Source organism: Theobroma cacao, chromosome 9 (assembly GCF_000208745.1).
Source record: "Theobroma cacao cultivar B97-61/B2 chromosome 9, Criollo_cocoa_genome_V2, whole genome shotgun sequence".
Taxonomy (NCBI): Eukaryota; Viridiplantae; Streptophyta; class Magnoliopsida; order Malvales; family Malvaceae; genus Theobroma; species Theobroma cacao.
Window position 1 is genome coordinate 34606600 of NC_030858.1, and position 21026 is coordinate 34627625.

The following is a 21026-nucleotide window of genomic DNA, read 5'->3' on the forward strand; positions in this document are numbered from 1 at the left end:
CTCATCTTTTTTTTTATTTGATTCAATTTTTTTCTCTCGATTTATTAAATATCTTTTATAGTCATTTTAATCAAAATTAAAGTTTATATAAATTGTTTTACCAAATAGCTTATCTATAAAAAAGAGTTTATAAAAAATAAATTTATCAAATAGCTTTAGTTTAATTTTAAAAATTATTATTTTTTGTAAGAAATTCTAAAAAAAAATCAAATCAAATATGCTCTTAATCATAAATCTATTTGATAGCAGATATGACCCAACTTTTCTTTTCTTTCATGGTGCTTCATACTCTTTGAGAAAAAGTACCATATTAAAGATTCCTTAAAGATAAGTATGGTGAAATGTCATCCATGAACTAAGGTCTAAATAATTTGAACCTTAGAAGCACATGGGAAGGACAAGGAGAAAAGTCCAGCAATAAACATAGTGTTCTAGAATTCGGAGATAAAAAAAAGGAAACAAAAGAGTTCCATCAATAGCACTCCCCAAATCCCCATACAAAAAAAGAAGGGTTATTGGAACATCACTTAGACAATATGTTTAAATTACTAATACTAATTATATGATATAGTCTAAGAATATATTTGTTCACACCTAAGTAAATCTGTTGTCAATAAATGAAGGGGCATCACTGATCTATCTGTTGCTGATATGACCAAAAAAGTAACCACTCAATCTAATAATTCTTGGTAATAAAAGTAAAAATTAAAAGAGAAAAGAGGTTGGTGTCATGTAATAATAATGCCTGGGAAAATCAGGTGGCACAAGATCTCAAATATCAAGAAAAATGGAACTACATGACCCCATTTCATGTGCAAAAGCAAAGGTATACGACAATGGCTGAGGACAATCTTACTGTGCGGTGGAGCAAAGAAATGGCTGACTGGTGGGTCTCACCCCCCATGCAATTCTGTACCTTTCCATATATTGAGATGCAGATACTGTCCAACAAAGGAGAGACTGAAGACTTTGCCCCCTTGGGTCATGGTTGGTACTACAAACGGTGAATTGGGGTCGTGGTGCGTTTGCCACAGTGGACAGATGGGACTGTGGAAGTTGACACTAATAATTTTGTTGCGTGTATAAATTTGTTTGAGGTTTCTGTGTGAGGTTCAAACCTCAAACTTCAAAAGGGTGTGTGCAGAGTGGAGAATCAATGGAAGGGTTCAAGCATCTTGTGGTTGTCAAGTTTAAGGAAAATGTGGCGGTGGAGGAGATTGTGAAAGGAATGGAAAAGCTGGTTTCAGAGGTCGATGCTGTCAAGTCCTTTGAATGGTGAGCTTTTTGTCTTCACAGCCTTTTCCTTCTTTAAAAACCTTTGGTTATGGTCATTAAGATCAGCTGCATGTTCTTTATACCCTTTCACTCACTTGGTGGGAAGAAAGTCTTTAAAGAAAGAAGAAAACGAAGTAAATAAATCATTGTTATGTTGATTGTATTTGCAAATTACTTGGTTTAAGTGATATCATCATATTAGCTCTTCATGTGAATAGTATAAACATTGTTCCGTTTTTTGAAAAATTGCACATCTTATGGACAAAAGCAAGAGGCTAAAGAAAGTGGGAAACAGCTAAAAACTTGGACTTTATGGCTCCTAAACGAAAGCTCATGTGTTCTTACTTCCTAGGTTTGACAATAGGTTAGCCTGCATGTTCATGATGCCACTTTTTCCCTTCGAAAGTGTTTTTCTCCATTAGAATTTGGTTAGGACTTTTGTAGCATTTAAGCAAAAACTGAATCATTCTATTGGGCAACATCAATAGACATGTCTAGAAGCGCTTGTTTTCATGATCAACTGAATCTGTTCTAACAGGGGTCAAGACATCGAGGGTCAAGAGATGCTTAGACAAGGCTTTACCCATGCCTTCGTGATGACATTCGACAAGAAAGAAGACTACACTGCATTTGTCAGCCATCCCAGCCACGTTGAATTCTCTGCTACATTTTCAACAGCCATCGAGAAGATTGTGCTGCTTGATTTTCCATCTGTTCTTGCCAAGGCTCCAGCATGATCCTGAAAATCTTTCAGCAATAAAAAGCTACCCAGGAAATTAGTATTTTGACTATTTGTATGCTTATCTCTCTTGTATGAATGCATCAGCATTTATCTGCTTTTGTGTTATGGCTTGCCATTTCTGTCAATTTCCAAACAATCTCAATTTGTATTATTAATATGCATCACAGACATTTAGCTTGCTGATTAATGGACCGGTAGCTGATTGCTGAACTGAGGAATCATAGAATCCTTTTCACTGCACTCTTTTTGAGCCTTACTGCTAATCCATACGCGCCAAAAAATCCTGAAAGAGGACAAAACTACTTTTTTGACTTCGCTGTTCCTGCTAACCCAATGTCATCGATGAATTACAAATAGGTTAATTAGCCTTAATCATGATGGTCCCATCTTAACAATCCTGTCTGCCATAATAATTCTACAGTGGCACCAAGAGTATCAAAAAAAGTCATAGACAATTTCCATCAAGATAGCTACTTCTGATTGTCATAAATTTACATGTAAATTTGAGTAAATTAATTATGAAGAAATGCATGTACTTAGCACTAAAGGCCTTGAACATGATGATCTATAAAGATACATGAAGAAAGTGACCAAGCATGTGGGCTAAAGACCGACCCATCAGCAAAATATCACAGAGTACTCAGAATTGTGAGTGTTAGTAAAGGGAGAAAAAGGCAGAATCTTGTAAAGGATGTTTAGAGGAAAGCAAATATTCCACTATAAAAAATGATCAGTCCATGTGAGGATGCTAAATTTCAAAAGTAAATAAAATAACAGATGAAAGATAAGGCCATTTCTTCCAATATTATTCCAAAGATGCCACCAACAACCAAAAAGACTGGGGAGAAAGTAACATTCCCTTAGCAGATCTAAAGTAGATTCTTTGTTTTACAGCTTCTAACCTCCCCTTATCATCAAAGGCACCCTCTCTGCAATTTTGTTCATATCGTCTGAAGGGCCAAACAAGCAACAGGAAAAAGGGAAGAGAATGCAAACATCCAAGAAACTCAACATTCTACATTTTCTCCTTTCCTTCGTGCTCTTCTTTACCACCTCCACAGCCCAACACACTCCCACAAACCACTGTGGGAAAATTGAGCTTCAAACACCTTTCCTGAGTCAAAATTCCACTATCTCATCCCCATTAAACCGTATGATCAAATGCAAATCTCAGAAGCTATACTTTAGAACTTCTATTGGTCTTTTTCCTATCTCTTCTATTGATTACACTAGTAAAACACTAACAGTCTCTCACCCCTCTTGTTCTTCTTCACAGCAGTATGTATCCCCTGCACTCCTCTCTGCTGGTTTCCCTTCTCCTCCTCACCCCAACTCACTTCTTCTCTTCAACTGCTCACACAAAAGGCATCCCAAATCATCATTGATCCGCAACTGCACTCGCTTACACATATGTGGAGCTGCTTTTGAAGTCCAGGAACCAGAAATTAAAATGCCCTATTCATGTCTACTTGTTCAAGATGTTGAAAAGCTTGACACTGATTTTCATCCAAATGATTTGAGTTGCTCAGATTACAGGAGGGTATATAGAAGGTCTTTAAGTGAGGAAGACTATGAAGGAGTTGAGCTGGGGACAAGGATTTCTTTCGACATTCCTGACCATGTACCAGATATCTGTAATGAATGTAAAAAGCCTAATGGCAATTGTGGTGTTGGGTTGAAGTGCATCTGCCATGCAAAAGAGTGCAGTAAGTACCATTATTGCCTGATCTCTTCATTTTGTATTTGATCTATAATGCATTTCCGATCTTATGATATTTGATTACTTTAATGGTACTTTTGCAGAAGATAAGGTCATTTCGGCAGCCAGATCGCTGAGCACTGGTATTAGTTTCCTATTTCCCTTGTTTTCCATCATTGTTCTGATGAATTTCCGGAGAATATGAGCAATTTTGAAACATCAAAAAGAGAGAACAAACACGTATTTTTTTGCTCTTCTTCCTCATGGATGTAAATTTATATCTCCACTTAGTTTTCAACTGGATTGCTCTTTATGTTTTTTATCATTTATCCATAGTTACACACACACAGAGAGGAAATGCACCTAGTCTGAGCCTTCTATTTATGAAAGCATCAATCATGAAATGGTTAATGATGAAAGCATGCCTTATCTCTTTATCATCCCATGGTTGATATAGTGAGAAACACATGATCATCAATTATCCAAAATCAATAAGCATTTGATCTGTAGTTAGTGATATAAATAACATTATTTATGCAGCTAATATGCAGGACAACGTTTTGCATCCATTGTTTAGACCTCTACATTTAAAAATAATTAAAACGATGAAGACTATGTTAATCATGTAGAAACCGTCCATTATTGATGTACTCGGTTGACTTGAATAGCTTTCATACAAAGTTATCAACAGAGGACATCTTCTTCTATATAAAATATGATTATCAACAAAATCGAAATGGCACACTTTACACAGACCACTATCTGTTTCCTTATGGCTAAATGCCAGCTATACATTGCTTCTTAGCAGGGAAGTAAATGTCCTGTGTCCGTCCTGAATCTACTTCAAACTGAGTTTGTCACAGCCCTGTGTTATGGTTTAAGTTGATTAAAAACAATTAAAAGCTAGATTATCCAGAAATAGTTACTACTATTATATATTTATTTACAGTGTATTTCAGTTATCATTTCTGCATGATATTTATAACATATTAAGAGTTTTTTAGCAATCAACTATGAAATAGTTACTGCTATTATATATTCATTTACAGAGTATTTCTGTTATCATTTCTACATGATATTTATAACATATTAAGAGTTTTTAGCAATCAACTATGAAATAGTTACTACTATTATATATTCATTTACAGTGTATGTCAGTTATCACTTCTACAGGTTATTTATAACATATTAAGAGTTATTTAGCAATCAACTATAGCTTGGACCAGAAAATTACCTTCTGACATGTCAATATGCATTTGACATCTAGATGCAGAAGAAAAATCTGGCAAATAGCTCACCTAAATATCAAAGCTGTGATCAGCATACATGGCAAGAGGAAAAACAAAACCTAGAGAAACCATTTTATGCTAAGCACACAACTTTTATGACACCATAACTGCAGTGTTTTAGCTTTCATCTATTCAGCTTGGACTAATTCATATATCCCATGATCAATCGCTAAAACTTCATTTAGAACATCAGATGAAGATACAAAGTGTCTCAGCAGCAAAGCAAGTAAATACAGGCAGCTAGGAATTCCATAAACAAGAGAAAGCAACTTCATCTATGAGCAGCATCAACTTGTACTCTCAGAACGACACAAAGATAATTAACAGAGCTGGCATACTGAAAACTACATTGAGATTATACGGTGATCAAGATCCATCAAATTATGTACAGGGGAAAATAATTGAAGAAAACCAAAAGAAAACATAGTGACCATTTTGTTGGTGTCTGGTGAATATTTAACTGCCTCACAGCAACTTTGAATACAAACCTTGAGTTGCAAATGAGGCCATCAGGAGAAATGGAGTGGAGAAGGAGGCATCCATTTCCCTTTACATAAAGCTTCAAGTTCTGAATGATGAAACAGGAAGGGTACGCTATTGAGTTCGCTTTCATCCCACGACCCACAGGTGATAACTGACAAGACAATTAAAAATCAAACAAGCTCATACGATCATTAGAATACTGAGATGCTATCTGATGAAATATATGTTGTTAAATTCATCTTTACAGGCTATGCAAGGCACTTTCCAACTAGCAAAGAATCCACAAGAACTATTCCCACACCATGGGTCACTCAATCTATTTATTAAGCAATATCCTCAACCTGTAAGAAGCTTACTGGTATCAATATGAAGAAAAAAAAATTGAACTAAGAAAGTTGGAATAAAACTTGGCTATTGACAGAAACAGGAATCATTATAATTTTAAAGAACACCCTGCAAACACCAACAAAAAATGATTTCATGAACGGTATTTAAGAGACACCATTACAACAAAACCGTGCCACCAATGGTTATCCGTTGCTTATTTTAAAATGATTAAAAATAAAATAAACAAATAAACAAACAAAAAGAAAGAAAAAAACAGATTGAAAAAGATCATATTCTTCTCGTATTCTCTGCATTATAAGAAAGGGAACAATGACTGATCAAAAGTATTCCTCAACAGTAGTAACTAGAAACTTTTCAGATGATGACTCACCGAAGCATTGTCTCAGTCTCTGGGCAACACTCCCCTCTTAGGCACCCAAAGTAGCTTTTGAATTTGCTTTGACAAGAAGGGCATCCCTTGCTTTTTCTAAACTCTCCTCCTCTAATACCATGCCTTAACCCTTGAGTGGTCTTTGATGAAAAGCCCAGCCAAGCCAACAGCGGAAACCGAGGCTTCTTCCCCAGAAGTTTGTTCTTTGCATTAAGGTATAGCCTCTTAACTCTGCAACTCAGAAACTGTTTCATCTTAAAACCTTTAAACTATTGGACAAGTTGAAGAATCTGAGATAGTCATGATTGGTTCTTCCTCTTGTTTAACTTGCTTTTATTCATTTTTTTTCCTTCTACTGAAAGGGAGTCCATTTGAGTGTGATGTAAGACTTTAATTAAACCCTTGAAGGCCTGCACCACCATAGTTAATTTTGTTACACAAAAACAAGAAGTACTACAACTTTAAGTAAAGAAACCATAGACAAATTGTAAGAGAAAAACATTTTACAATCAAAATCTTACAATGATACTTTTACAGGTAAAGCAAATTCAAAGAGACAGAAAGAAAAGAAGATGGGCAGAGAGAGAGACAGATTTAAAGGTTTCAAGGCAAAGTGCACGAGCGGGACGTGAACTTTGGGTACTGACTGTAGTAGTACTGTTGGAGTCACGATGTTGCTACTCACGTGCGCAACCACGTTTCCTGCCTCGCCTGGCAATCTCAATGCTATGGGCTTGGGCAGCCTTTCTACACTTTTTAATCTACACCCTATCTACGGTTTTGGGCCTGCTTCTACTGGAGTCCAGCCCTGTTTGGTTTCCCAGAAAACCGTCCAGGAAAATGTATGCACCAAAATCAAAACATACATCTCTTGGCATTTCTATGTTTATAATATTTAGGGTAGAAGGCACGTGTCTGGCAATCAGTTGAACCTAACTTGTTATAAGTTCCATTACAAGGGGAAAAAAATCTCCACGACAAGGGAAAAGCAGGTCAAGATTAGCGTGTCTGAAGCCACGAATTATAACTTCTGACTGGTTGACCAACTCTTAAGTTTACATCAACTGTTGATGTAAAATAAAGTTGTGACAAATTTGTAAATGGGCTAATTAGTTTGATCTTGTCAACTGGGATGCCATTTTGTAAGAGTTGGTGAACTTCCACTACGGAGAATGGACTACTTGGGCCAAGTATTGGAGATACAACAAACCGATGTGATAGGAGTGAAGAAAACATCTGGGGTGGATTCATGAACCATTTTTTAATTTTAATCCCAAAGATTGCACAAGACCATTTTCAAACATATATCAAGTTAATCCAAATTTCATATTCTTTTTATAAAGGAAAAAAACACCCAATGATTATGATGGTGATTTTATTATTACCATATTCTATGGTAGGTGTGTCCAAAGTGTTGTTACTGTTTGATGAGGATAGATCAGGTTTTTTTTTTTTTGTAATTTTTTTTATATTTAAATGGTAAAATCTTCTTATTACATGTTGGGGGGAAAGATGGAAGTCAAAGTGATATAGAAGAAAATGAACCAATGGCAGCTAAGTTTTTTTCCAAGCAGGTGAAAGTTTAACTTGGACCTTCTTACTACATGATCTGAGGTAAGGTACAAAAGGCCAATCATGGTGATAGTTGAATGATGTTTTAATGTAATTTAATACTACCTTCCCTTCATCAGAAAGCAAGAGTTTTCTTTTCGTGTGGTTTTATCTATTGAGTATTGAGGCTCTCATGGATTGTTCAAAAGAAAAGAAAGGGTCACAAGGAAAATGCAAGAGGAATTATGATCTGGTGGTCCTGGAACAGAAAAAATTTGCAAGACTGGTGAAGAATAGGTGGAATAATCTGTCAAGGAAAAAGAATTTGTGGTGGAAAATCAAACCCCATCATGATCTCCAATACACCAGGTCTCTTTGCTCAAATGAAGGGGAGGGCAGAAGAAGTTCCAAGTTCATTGCTTTGTAGGAATTCCTCCATCCATGATTACAGAGAATTTCTAGATGTCAAAAGAATGGTAGAATAAGAATGAAAGAAAATTTGGGTCATCCTAATTGGGTTGCATGATTTCATTGACTTTAATCTAAGGAATTATTCTCAACAACTGCAATTACAACAACAAAGATTGATATATAAAAGATTCTCCTCTTGTTGATCTAGTTCCTAACTAATCCCACATACAGCACCAGTTTGGGCTTCAAATAAAATTTGAAACCATTCATAACAATGACGAGAAATTGTGAGGCTCAAGACTCAGCACAGCCTCAATAGTCGACAAATCTTTTCACCCTTTTTCCATTTTGTTGCTTGGCTGGTGCAAAAAAACCTCCCCCAACATTCTCTTTTATGTAGCATAAAGCAAGTTTGTCTTTATCTTGTAACATTGATCATGGTGCTGGCCACCGCAATTTAAGTTGTCTGCTTTGACAGCACTTAATCTTTTGAGAGTTTTAAGCATATTTAATGAATGTCCAAACAAAAGATAAGTTACCATGTTTTTCCTTTATCTGTATAATTCCGAATTAATACGGAACATTAATGTCAGTACTAGAGAGACCCCAGAGATACAACCTTGGCATGTCTCCCCAAAGATACCAGAATTATGAACTGTCTTTAAATTCCAATATCTATTTTGAGATGGTCCACATGCAGATCTGTCCTGTTAGTCTCCATTGAAGAACATGGTTTTATGAAGCTAAGAATCAATGAGTTTGTAATTGATGATAATGCTGAAGCAAACTAGGAAATGAAATTAAATGGAAACAACAGAAGGCTGGTGAACCTACAACTATTCAACTGCTACTCTTACCATCACACATTCTGCAAGATCTTTAAACCTTTTCTGCTGTGCAAAGACAATGCCAAAGGATTTATTAGCATTTTCTTAGTTGTCTTCATTTAAATTTCACAGGTACAAAAGAAGGGGTGGAGCCAAAGAATTAATGTTACTCTTTAGCAAAGGATACCTTTTACTTCCTTAGCTTCTGATGGTCCAATGAAAAGCCTGAGTATAAGAGCACTTAATGCCTACAATTTATAGTGCCAATCTCTCAGTTAACTGAATCCATGTGTCCTTGGGAAAGTTTTGCTTCTTGCTTGTGGACCATATAATAATTCTAAAGGACCAAGGGGACCATGGTCATTGCTAGAGGGGCTGACGGGGTCCTAAGACAGAGAAGGTATCAAACAAGCCAAGTCCAAGCTTGCTAAAAGCTTGTTCAAACTTGATTGATTGCTTGATGGAACACATCGTGCGCATGTTCACAATCGTTTTCATGGCTCAATCATGCCTAGCATGCTTTTTCTATTGTAAAACAATTTTACAACGAAAATACAGTTAACATGGAAAGAAAGAAGACAGAATGTGGTCAACAATTGCTTTGCAAGAAGATGAAGTTGTTTTGCTAATTTTGGCCTTTTGGAAAACAAACAAGGGCAAGCAGAAATGATACATTATGTTAAGAAAAAGGGTAATGGTGCTTATTATATGCTTAGTAAACAAGAAACTTTATACAGTTATACCTTATAAAACCAAATTCAAATATGTAAAAATGGAATTATTTAATGGTCAAATTGTTACTGATCAATATCAGGAGATTCCCAACTTTATTTTGTCCTTTTAAGGGCAAAAGCAATCTTCCTTGATATCTTTCAATATATCCAAATGCTTTTTAGCAAATCTTCATTGATACCCTTCAAAATCCAGAACAAGCTTGTTCGGGCTGTCTTTTCGTTTACTACCTTTTCAATTATTTGAACCTCACAACAATGTCCTACATTTACATCACTCTTAAGATTATGTTTCCTGTAATTAATCTGGCAAATTTGCACTACCATCCTGAGTCTCGAGGAAGCAGATGACATGAGAGTGAGAGAAACAGATCAAAATTCAAACCAACCTTTAGTTATACCTATACTAATCAACAATTTCACATTTCTGCAACTCAAAAACTAAGATATTCTGCAGTTCAAGTTATTTTCTTTTCTCATATGATCAAAGAATTAAGTATCTATTCCTTTCAAATAGAAAGTGGGAAGAAAGAAGGAGGAAAAAGTGGGAAAAAAATTGGAAAAATTAAAAGGAAAATAAGCGAACATGAACAAAGTCAGTTTCTTTATGTGCTCTTACAGGCATAAATCAACAACGAGAATTCAACTCTGTCTTGACCTTTCTGAACCAATTTCTCCTCCAACCAAAGTCGGCTATCTAATCCGCTTCTTGTCCTGAACATGAACACAGCAGAACCAGTGGCAGGGTTGAAGAACCAGTCATGCACATCCCACATCAGATCAACTAGCAATCCATCAACAAATATTGTCTGGTTTCCTCTAAAATTCCACTGCAGCCTTTTTACGCGAATCACTGTCTTCTTGTCGATACAAACTGATAAAACTGGATGCTTTAGGCCTTCATGTTCTCCACTACATTTGATCAAAACATCATGTACAATGCCTGTATCACAGAACTGAGCCTTGGTGGAATAAAGTGTATTGCCTGAACAATGTTCTTGCCGACAAATGAGTGAGACTTTAGCAACTGGGGTGGTAGTCTTGAACTTCCTGATCACAGCTTCTTCAGCCATATCTCCTAGAATAAGGCCTATCTCTGAATCAACCATGACCAGGACATAGAATCCATCTACCGGTTCAGGTCCTGCGTCATACTTAGCAGTAGAAAGATCCCAAAACACTTCGATCTTCGAATGACCAGATTCAATCATTTTGTTGCCTTTCTTCTTCCTGAAAAACCTCAAATTCGTGTTGAGCTTGAAACATGTTGACGGGTCATCACCAAAGTTTATGCTTAGGCCTTGACCAGTTTGGTTCTTGCACCAAGTGACTTTGATCAAGAGCTGCTTCTCAGTAGAAAGAATGACTTTGTAAATACCTGTGACTGCATTCTGGACTGAAGGCACTAGGCTTGGAGGGATACAAGCATGGCTAGAATAGCTAGAACATGAAGACTGAGAAACATTTACCGCGTTTTCACTAAAACAAGAAACAATGTCTCTCATTGTAGCTAAACAACAATACTGAAGATGGTAGTATTGAAAACTGCAACTCGGTTTCTTCTTAGGAGTATGAGAGAGAGAGGGAGAGAGATCTCTAAAGGTTTGGAGAGATGGGTCCTTCTCTTTTGGCTTGTCCTGAGAAAAAAAAAAAATGAATATGTAAGAACTGGACAAGATAGGAGCCTTTGAACTCTCTCCCTGCTTTCAATTTTCTAAAGAAGAAATTTATGTTATGGAAATAACAGGAAGGCAGGAGCAGCAAGGAAATTCAGGTTATCTGACAGGCCCATATGTTATTAAATATGAATCCCTCTCTCACCTTATATAATCTGCTATAAGTAAGGAAAGAAACAGGAGAGATACTTAGATGCAGAAAACTTCAAGCTTTCTTTCTTTACTCTCTTTTTGCCAGTTCACAAGAAATATTAAAAATTCAAAAAAAAAAAAGGCAGAAAAGAAGTTGGACCTGGTCTGGATACCAGCACTGGTTGCGACATAGTGATGGAAGCTTTTAATTCCTTAACTTGGCTTTTGTGATTATCAATGCTAATTAATACCATACTATAAGGTGTAATTAAAGGTGAAAATTTTTTTAAAAAAAAACTAATGGAAAAACTTTTCAATAGAGAACCCTTTGTTTATTCATCACTCTTGTTTTGAAGGTAGATTTTTTTACTAAAAATAGTGGGAGGGAGATAAATTTTGAAGGTAGATTATTTTACTAAAAATAATGTAGGCAGAGAGTTGATTATGATGGTGAATTTTGGCCCCACAAAATAAATTTAGCCTCTAGACCCACCACCAACTGCTGCTTCCAACACACCTATGATTAAAAGCAAGGCATAATGTGAGCAAGAAAACTTTACTCTTTTTTTTTTCCTATTTTCTGTTTTATATATTCTTTCCTTTTATCCCTCTTATTATTGAATATATTGACCATAGAGATATTTAGATTAAAATATTTAACCAGCAATAAAGTAGTGTGTGACTTTTTTAAACTAGGGCTGGAGCTGGTCTACTTGCTCCATCCTTTAATACAAAAATATCATATGGTTACAGTTAAGAAGCAACATTGAAATCAATGCCAAGCCCCCTTGAACTTTATGGTCAAGATTCCTCCTCACCCCCAGCTCCCCCACCTAAAAAAAAAGGGTTTTCAAAAATATAATTCCCTTCAGAAACTGTTTAACTCTCTGAATTATTCCTCCAGAGGTGATAGATAAAGAGTAAAGGTGAAGCTTTGTTGATATGGATTAAAGTTGGTTTGCAGATATATATAAATAAAGAACCCATGATTTGAGTGCTTTAAAAAGTTTAAAAGAAAAAAGGGGGGCAGAGACAAGGCCTGTTAATTAGAACATGCATGTGGGTGTTATGTTATCATTAGGCTCTTAATGAATCATATTAAGAAAAGCTTTGAATGAGAATAGAATAGGGGCATCTACATGGAAGAATCTGTCATCAATACATAATAGAACAATTCAACAAGAGTATTATTATTTCTTCTGATTTTTATTTAGGTGAAAATTTGAGGACTGAGAGAGAGTGGGGGGATACTTTTAGGTCACATGGACCCCAAGACGGGACTGGCCCCTAGGGCAAGTCCCTCCCACCCCGGCCCCCATTTGGCCAAGTAAATGAGAAAATGCATCAATTCAAAGGTAGGCTGAAGGCCTAACTTTTGCCCTCTTGAATCTGACTGTTGGAAAATACATATCTATATCAAACCCAAACTGAGTCAATAAATCTCTGAAAGGGGACAGAAGACATTCGCACTCAATAAAGTTAATTAGGGAGTTGCACAATAGAGACAAATTCATTGGAATTAGGTATTTGTCTATTAAGACCATTTTTGGGGCATGCTTATCCCCTAAAAATATTACCAAAATCGCACTGTGTAAATTCCTCAATTGTTTTTTTATTTTAAATCAAATTTAATACTATATTAGTAGGTATTTCAAATAATTAAATAGGTAAATCTTGACATTATGTAATGACAATTATTAATCCTATAATAATTCTATACTAACTACAATTTTACTTAAAATGTGAATACAGTACTTTAAATATTTAATTTTATAATAAATACACGTATTTTTTATAAAAAAATCGAAAATATGCGCATGCCTGTTCATAACATTTGCTAAATCAACACATGGTTTCGATTGAAGCTGACATCCAAGCTGTCTTGTTATATTATTAATTTTCTTACCTAAATCCTAGTCAACTTAACACTTTACGAACACTCCCAAAAAAAGATGATTAATTACCTTAATCTAGCTAATTCATAATCTCCATAACATTTATAGTCATTAATTGGGGTTATTAATCTGTCATCATTAACTAATAATGATCCCTGCATGGGCGGCCAATGATCACTTTTCAGTTCTCCTAGAGATTAGTTCTAGGCAAAACTTTACTCTTCCCTTGGTTGCTACTTGCTAGCAAGAAGCTTTCTCTTCATTTTTTCCTTTCCTTTTTCTTTTTTTTTTTTCTTGTTGCCCATTAACATATACAGTAATGGTTAAGTTAAAGCTGTATTTTTACATAGAAAGGCAACCGTTAAGTACCTAGTTCACGAAGGAAACAACGTGAGAGCAACAAAGCAATAAAAAGGAGAATGGAATCGTACGTAAAAGGAGTTGTTTCTCTTTTGGCCTTATATCAAACCAAGAAATTCTTATCAACCCCACCAGGAAGCTTGAAGCCCAATAACTAGTTAATGTACAGACATGTATATAAGTTTTTTCGCTCTTTTTATTAAGGACTTACATTTTACTATATGAATAAATTAATAGACTGAATCAACTTTTTATTAGTTTAAGATATTGTAAATTCTTGTGAGAGTTGTGTTCTTGTAATGTTTCTTGCAAGGAAAATGTTTATTATTGGCCTTCTTTGCCTGTTGTCAAGGTCTAGAAATTGCTGGAGCACATGCCGGTTGGAGCTAGCTTCTGAAATTTACTAATAGACTTGCATGCATGGTTTATAATTACTGGGTGGAAAGCCAGAGAACACGACCTCGAGAAGAAATTACACCACTTGGCTAGCGCTCATGGTTTAGCCTATGACTCTATACTTGTTCGGGAAACAGTAGTTTGTCAGGCAGGTTGCAACTTGCAGGCAAAGCATAACATTGAAGACCCAGCCTGAGCCAGCAGTTTGCTCAAACAAAAGGAAACTGCAAAAATATAATTGAAGAGAAAGTAAAAGAAGAGAGAGAGAGAGAGAGAGAGACCTTTCAAAAGAAAATGAAATGTTCCTGTCTTGTTTGTGTGTCAAATTCCTGGTGATATCATCGGATGTCGTCAGTTTGCATACTTGCATATGAAATTATAGAAATTTGGGTCACTTCTCATTTCTCTAACATGAGAGAGAGGGAGGCCATCTTCACTAATAAAATAGGCTTGGAATTCTTAAACCAATGATATACTTCTTAAGGAACACAAATTATAAAAATATTTCGATAAGAATTCCAATTATATATATTCCATTCATATGCAATAAATGGTAATAAATCAATTGTTTTGAGATCTCCAAAGGGCACATAGTTTTGGCAATAATTAGAGTTAAAGACTTGTAAACATGTTTCTAATTAAGATCCAGGGCTAGAGAGAGAGAGAGAGACAATGACAATGAAGTCAGAACTGAACGTGATATAATTTGAAGAAAATTAGCAACTGGTACTAATTAATACCTTTAAGTGTCTGGTAGCTCAGTTCCAAACAATTCCCTGAAACAAAGGGATCATTGCTGCATTACGAGACAAGCTTTGGTCTGACCTTGTACTCGATCAGTTCGACTTGATGATGATCATGAGAAGAAGGCTCCATAAATATTAATATCTCTGGTCAACCACCGAAAGTCCTTCCCCTTAAGCTCATCCAACAGGCCAACACATTTATTTTACAGAAAGAATCAATTACCTCAGCAATATTCCATATCCACCATTGCTAAAAAAAAAAAATTTCTTCTCTTCAATGACTTCTTCATAACCCATTCATCAGCAAAAGTATAAACTCTTTTTTTTTTCTGGTAAAACTATTAATCAAATGTAAAATGACATTATAAGGACTATTAACAAGGCATGTGCAACTTTCAGTTTTCCAAGCTAATCCCAATTTAAAAATGGCAATTATAATGATGCAGTGTCCATAACAAGCCTTTTGACAAATCAAGCAATTCAAAGATATTATATAGAATGATGCAGCTGATGATGAATCTGATAGTTTTTGGTAGCTTCTTGGAAACAGACAGTCCATTTTTCCTTTGTTAAACAGAAAAGAATAGCAACTTAATCAATGAATTTATTCCCTGCAACAGTGTCTTATCTCTCATTCCCACAGCTAGCTAGCTTGCCCCTATTTTTGTAAAATAGATTACCAAGTTGATCACGTTTTATACATGTTCTTGTATGGAAAATACACGCACCCAATGCTTCAAATCTCCTTCGATCCTCATACCGTTAGGTAACGAAATTGATACACATATAAAGATCTATGCCAGATTAAGAAAATATCTGGTAATTAAACACAGTAACCTCAGTTTTGTTGCGTTGAATTGCACCCGTGATTCTCCAGTGAAAAATCAATGTACATCAAAAACAATGTCGTCCACCCAAAAGAGAAAAGCAGGAACACGGGCATGCATGTACTTGATATCATGTAATTGTCCTCACTTTGTACAGGTTCATTAAGCCTACAAAGTTGGGGAGGTGGATGTGGATGGAGATTCAGACTTGTCGTCGGGTTCAAGTGAAATTGACACCCATATAAATATTGCAAAGCTGTTATTCTTAGTTACTTGCTTGAACAAGTATTGTAGCCAAATTCTGACCAAACTTAAAAACTTTTCCAGCTCTACTTACTGTCATAATCATCAGACAATCGAGACTCAATTAAGACTGACATGAACTTTACAATTATAAAGAGTTTATGTTAATTTCATCATTGTAAAATTGCACAGTACTCAATGGTAAACATGAAGTGTGAATGATATGGAAATAATTCTGGGCCCAATCCTCATTACAGAGAATGCATTTTGAGTGAGGGTGGTGCAAAAGGGGAGTTAGACCGCAACAAATGAGACAATTTACATTGTAAAGATCTTATAACATAATCCCTTTTGGGTTCACTTTCAATCAATATCAATCATAAAGAGGTATGGATGGTACACGAGGCTGAAGGAACAAGTATGAGACAAACAAGCTTTTCAATCAATACCCTGCAAGCTAAAATGCAGGTGGCTTTCCATCGAGTAGATTCAAGATATGAACACTTAAACAGTCTTTCAATTCCGATCACACAAAAAAGAATGAAAGAAAAGAATAGAAAAAAAGGAACTGTTCTATTCCTAAGGTAAATTAAAATGGGAGGTGATTCATCATCCACCGACCTATAGGAAAATTTTGTTTTGCGGGGGGTTTTTTTTTCTTTTTTTTTTTTTTTGGGTTTTCCTTTTGTGTTCTGCTTGTCGCAATATGTATGACCTTTTGCAAAGGGGGCATTGATGCTGTTAGGTAGGAAAAGCATAATTCAATACTGCCATGGGGTTGAAGCCCTTCTACATGTAAGTCTTATCAGGGACGGCCCTTCATATCTCTTTCGGTGGAGCCCCAAAAATGTGTACCAGGTAAGTCATCGCTGTTCGAAGCCTGTCAAGCACTTGCGGTGAACCACCAAGAAACATAATCCCTACCGCCTGTCTTCCTCTTATTCATTTTTTTGTTTGAACATCTACAATCATATGTACATTTCTCTTAACACATCCTTGCAAGACCACCCTATACTGACCCTTGAAGGCTATGAAACGTTCATTAATTAAGGTTCCGTTTTGTCTCAAGTCTATCACAATTTCTCAACGGCCTTGAATATTAACACAAAATGACATGACAACAGCCATGCCAAGTAATTCTTGCAACTCTCCTATCAGGCAGGTTCCATCAGAGTTTTGAAACATTCTGTGTTCTTCATGTTCCAAAATAAGGATAAAGCAATCTACATCAGCCACAGCCACCAGCAGAAAAACCAGGGAACATCAAACATACATTGCTCGTATTAGTGGAAAGTGAATCCAACTTGCTGCAAAAAGACTGCGACTTCGTCGAACTAAAGCAGCAGCAACATTTACCCAAGTGAACTCTTCTCAATGAACACAACAGAACCTTCCTGTATTTGTTTCACATTGTTTTACCCTGTCTTTCATCCCAAGGCAATGCTACATGTTGACTAAGCAATAACTCAAAGAGAGGAATAACACAATCTGTTAGTCAATATTAATTTCTTAAAAATAAAAGAAATAAAATTAGAAAAATGGGTTTTGAACATGTGGTGGTCTTTTCTTCTTCCCCGCAAGTGTCAATACTGCAATCCCTAGTGAAGATATTAGTGGTTAATCTTAGTGTAAGCACTTTACACTTCAGCCATATAAGTAGCTTCATGATCTATCCTCATTCGGTGCTGCTACTTCATGCACTCCTCTATAACCAACTCTGGAAGCAACCAATCAAGCATAGCTAATAAAACTTGCCTAACAAGCACCAATATATGTACATGCTTAGCTCCATCACATTTCCTTCTAGCAAATCAAGGACAAAATCTTAAATGCCTTGGCTCAATGAAAACTTGATACCAAGAACAAATTTGCAAGGAATCCCACTTTCACAACAAAGTTTAGAAACTCAAGTTACCACATTATCACAAGAATCTTGTAATAAGACACACTCAGGCATTTATGAAAGTAGTAATAATATGATATATTAATCAACAATAATGGGTTGAGAGAAGTATTCAAATGTCATTTGGATTCAAAAATGGAATAATTCATCACTATCCATGGGTATATTTGCTATCCGGTTTTGAAATATCTACCTGACAAAATGTTGGTTTTTAGGAACAATTCTATTTAGGTTCAATCAACTACAAGACATTTTACTGTTTACTACGATGCTCAAGTGCAGCAATGATTTATAATTAAGAGCTCTATATAGGTTCAAGCTTGAGCCACTCACAAACCAAAAAGACTAAATATTGCAATATCAATCAGAATCTTTTGAACTCCATAGCTAGGGTTACAGTTTCCATGATGCTAAATAAACAAATGATACAACAACTAGGTTTTCTAATGCCTCATGATCTTTTACGGCACCACAGTTCAAACTTCCAATGAAATGACCAAGTAAACCATCCTCATTTCAAGAAGATAAACATTTCGAGTACAACATTAGCCAACTTTAAGCCAATCAAATTCAAAATTCTTATAAAATGGATGCAACGATAGCTACTGTTTTCTAAAACAATTATCATAATTAGTTTCTACAACATTAAAGGTTGCAAAGAATAGGCTTCTAATTACAAAATTACTATAACGACTCAAGTCCAAACATCACTAACTCAACAACATTTTAGTCCTAAACCACATTACAAAATTTCTAATGATGATTAACTTAGACCTTTTAAGTCTTAATTATCACATTCAATGTGGGATAAGGTATCACAATCTCATCCATAAGTCCTTGATGTCCTTATCAAGGTCTCACATCTTATGTGGGATGGGATATCACAGTCCCACTCTCAAATCCTTGACGTCCTCATTTCGATGTGAGATGCAGTATCAAAATCCCACTCACTCAAATTCGTAATATCCTCATCAAGACCACACATTACAATCATAATCAAGAACCATCCTACAAGGTGAAGATCTCACCAACACAATGTGAAAGTCCACATCAGACTGGCACATGCTCTGATACCAATTGTAATGATTCGAGTTCAAACACCACTAACTCAACAACCTTTCGAGAAATCACATGACCTTCGAAAACTTAAGCTCAAGATTGCAATAATAATTGACTTGGACCTTTATATAGGTTTTAACAATCACATTCATATCAAATGTGAGATGGAATATCATAATCTCAGCTGCTCAAATCCATGATTTTCTCGTCAAAGTCTCAAATCCGATGTGGTATGGGGTATCATAATTACGATGGCAACAGAGACATGTTTATCTCATTTTTATGCATTAAATTGAAGCATTCATCACCATTCACCACCGTAAACATAACCCAGCAGGTCAAAACTGGATACTATTATGGGTTTTTCTCTAATTATTCAAATGATGTTAATAGAAATTTGTAGCAAAAGAACCATCAAATGCATATTAAAATCATCACAAAGTAAAGAGGAGAATTACAAGAAGTTACTTAAAACCCCCCTGCTAATTAAAGGTGGGTAAATAAACACATTCAGTGAATTGAACCCTTCAACGCTGAATTCTGACTAATGGAATGAAAGTAAGCAGCACCACTAGATTGAGAGAAGCTCCAACCTCTACAAGCACTCGCTACTAGATGGGACTGATATAATTAGCAAATCTACCTGTCAACCGCAAAAAGACAAATCATAGATAAAGTCACTAGCATATTATACACATAACAACAATGAATTTAATATCTGCCAAATGATCTGAAAATGATGATAATATCTAGACAGTAAAAGCAAATATTATCCCATCTTTTACCTTCTTTTTTTTTTTTTGAAGAAATGCTACTTATCTACCTATGACAAGAGTTTCCTTACCAGACAGAAACCTTTCATTTACACCAGATTAGCATCTTGAGGAGATGAAATGCCTCCCAATTACGCTAAAAGATACTGAATTAACCAATTAGGTATCTTCTACTTAAAATAGATTTTACACAGAGCTTAATCCAAAGAATGCAATGCTTGAATGCACTGCCCCCATAATTGCTAAAGTGTTAATAGGATGAGCTTTGGAATTTATGACCAACTGGTTAAAAATTTAATCAATAGGGTTTCCATCAACGATAACTCACTGGCCACTGCTGAGTGGCTTAAGGTACAAAAGCATGTAAGCAAATCTACCCACCCACCCAACACCCACAGGGACAGGCAAAGAACAAAAAATGCTAAGGATAGCTTAACTCTAGTTCAAATTGTATAATTTTCGGCAAAGAATTAGTTCAAGAAAGAATGAGGCATCAGCAGCAGTAAATCCAGATATCTAAACAATTGAGTTTGGAGTTTGAGGTTTTCGGATAAGCCTACCTAATTAAATATGCTCTCTAAGCAGCCAAGATGTCCAAACAGAGTGCGTAAACCGAAAAATGTCAAAAAAGCAAAAATGGAGATACCTTCAGCACAACTTTTGGCATCACGGGGAAGCTTGGAAACAAGGCAAGCCGATGCAACCGCACTGTAAACCGGTTGAAGAGTGCTCAGTTCTCGCCGAACCAACCTTCAGAAAATTACCAAAAAAAAATTCTGAAACAATGAGATCATAGGAAAATAAAAAACCATTTGTTCTATTCGCAAAGAAACATAAGAAAAGTAAAGTACCGAGAAAGAGAGGGTGGAGAAATCCGGGTTTGGCGAAGATTGAAATTGGAGCGAAGTGAAGGATTAGGAACTGAAAATGGGACTCTCGTTCTCGTTGTTGTTGTTGTTGTTGTTGTTGCTGTTCTAAAGATTGGACGAAGAAAAGAAGATCTCGATGCAATTGTAGCTGCCATTTCTATGTTCTCTCAATCGGAAACCCGAAAACCTCTGCAAAACCCTGGTCCCCAAACCTGTGAATTTCGCCGGTTTGCTTCGTTCATGGGGCTTCGCTTAACGGACTAGACCTTAAAGAGTCCACCAAAGCAAAAGCCCATTGCTTCCAATGGACTAACAGACCTTTTTTTAACCCAGCTGACTTGCTTTCATTTTATTTTATTGCATATTACAGTAATGAAGATTCTGAATTTATTTAACGAGCGTGCGTTACTGTAGCTTCCTT

At 35.8% G+C, this 21026-nt stretch overlaps 4 protein-coding genes and 1 long non-coding RNA gene across 6 annotated transcripts; 2 read left to right on the forward strand and 3 right to left on the reverse strand.

Moving 5' to 3' along the window:
• On the forward strand, positions 954-2257 carry LOC18590386 (stress-response A/B barrel domain-containing protein At5g22580). Its single transcript, XM_018128278.1, has 2 exons — positions 954-1275; positions 1814-2257. The coding sequence occupies exons 1-2, from the start codon at positions 1157-1159 to the stop codon at positions 2010-2012; spliced, it is 318 nt and encodes a 105-aa protein (XP_017983767.1). The 5' UTR covers positions 954-1156; the 3' UTR covers positions 2013-2257.
• LOC18590387 lies at positions 2805-4221 on the forward strand. The gene is made up of 2 exons (XM_007015869.2): positions 2805-3723; positions 3821-4221. The coding sequence occupies exons 1-2, from the start codon at positions 3006-3008 to the stop codon at positions 3919-3921; spliced, it is 819 nt and encodes a 272-aa protein (XP_007015931.2). The 5' UTR covers positions 2805-3005; the 3' UTR covers positions 3922-4221.
• LOC108663493 lies at positions 4341-6197 on the reverse strand. The gene is made up of 2 exons (XR_001929590.1): positions 4951-6197; positions 4341-4581 (listed from the first exon to the last, which is right to left on the reverse strand). It is a non-coding gene; the product is annotated as an uncharacterized LOC108663493 (long non-coding RNA).
• Positions 10184-11776, reverse strand: LOC18590389. Of its 2 annotated transcripts, none has more exons than XM_018126658.1 (2): positions 11695-11776; positions 10184-11363 (listed from the first exon to the last, which is right to left on the reverse strand). In XM_018126658.1, exon 2 carries the CDS (start codon positions 11229-11231, stop codon positions 10332-10334), a length of 900 nt encoding a protein of 299 aa, XP_017982147.1. In that variant the 5' UTR covers positions 11232-11363; positions 11695-11776; the 3' UTR covers positions 10184-10331. The 2 variants fall into 2 exon arrangements, with proteins under 2 accessions (XP_017982147.1, XP_007015933.1); XM_007015871.2 differs by lacking the exon at positions 11695-11776 and adding an exon at positions 11548-11651.
• On the reverse strand, positions 19290-20943 carry LOC108663490. The gene is made up of 3 exons (XM_018128126.1): positions 20588-20943; positions 20383-20486; positions 19290-19606 (listed from the first exon to the last, which is right to left on the reverse strand). The coding sequence occupies exons 1-3, from the start codon at positions 20758-20760 to the stop codon at positions 19575-19577; spliced, it is 309 nt and encodes a 102-aa protein (XP_017983615.1). The 5' UTR covers positions 20761-20943; the 3' UTR covers positions 19290-19574.

Bases quoted from the DNA above. Each gene is read 5' to 3' on its own strand.
- LOC108663490 (XM_018128126.1), bottom strand. From the start codon at position 20,760: ATGGCAGCTACAATTGCATCGAGATCTTCTTTTCTTCGTCCAATCTTT. The intron at 20,487-20,587 runs GTACTTTACTTT...AATTTTCTGAAG, and splicing joins TCTCCACCCTCTCTTTCTCG to GTTGGTTCGGCGAGAACTGA. The intron at 19,607-20,382 runs GTATCTCCATTT...TGCGGTTGACAG, and splicing joins TGCCAAAAGTTGTGCTGAAG to GTAGATTTGCTAATTATATC.
- LOC18590389 (XM_018126658.1), bottom strand. From the start codon at position 11,231: ATGAGAGACATTGTTTCTTGTTTTAGTGAAAACGCGGTAAATGTTTCT.
- LOC18590387 (XM_007015869.2), top strand. From the start codon at position 3,006: ATGCAAACATCCAAGAAACTCAACATTCTACATTTTCTCCTTTCCTTC. The intron at 3,724-3,820 runs GTAAGTACCATT...GTACTTTTGCAG, and splicing joins CTGCCATGCAAAAGAGTGCA to AAGATAAGGTCATTTCGGCA.
- LOC18590386 (XM_018128278.1), top strand. From the start codon at position 1,157: ATGGAAGGGTTCAAGCATCTTGTGGTTGTCAAGTTTAAGGAAAATGTG. The intron at 1,276-1,813 runs GTGAGCTTTTTG...CTGTTCTAACAG, and splicing joins GCTGTCAAGTCCTTTGAATG to GGGTCAAGACATCGAGGGTC.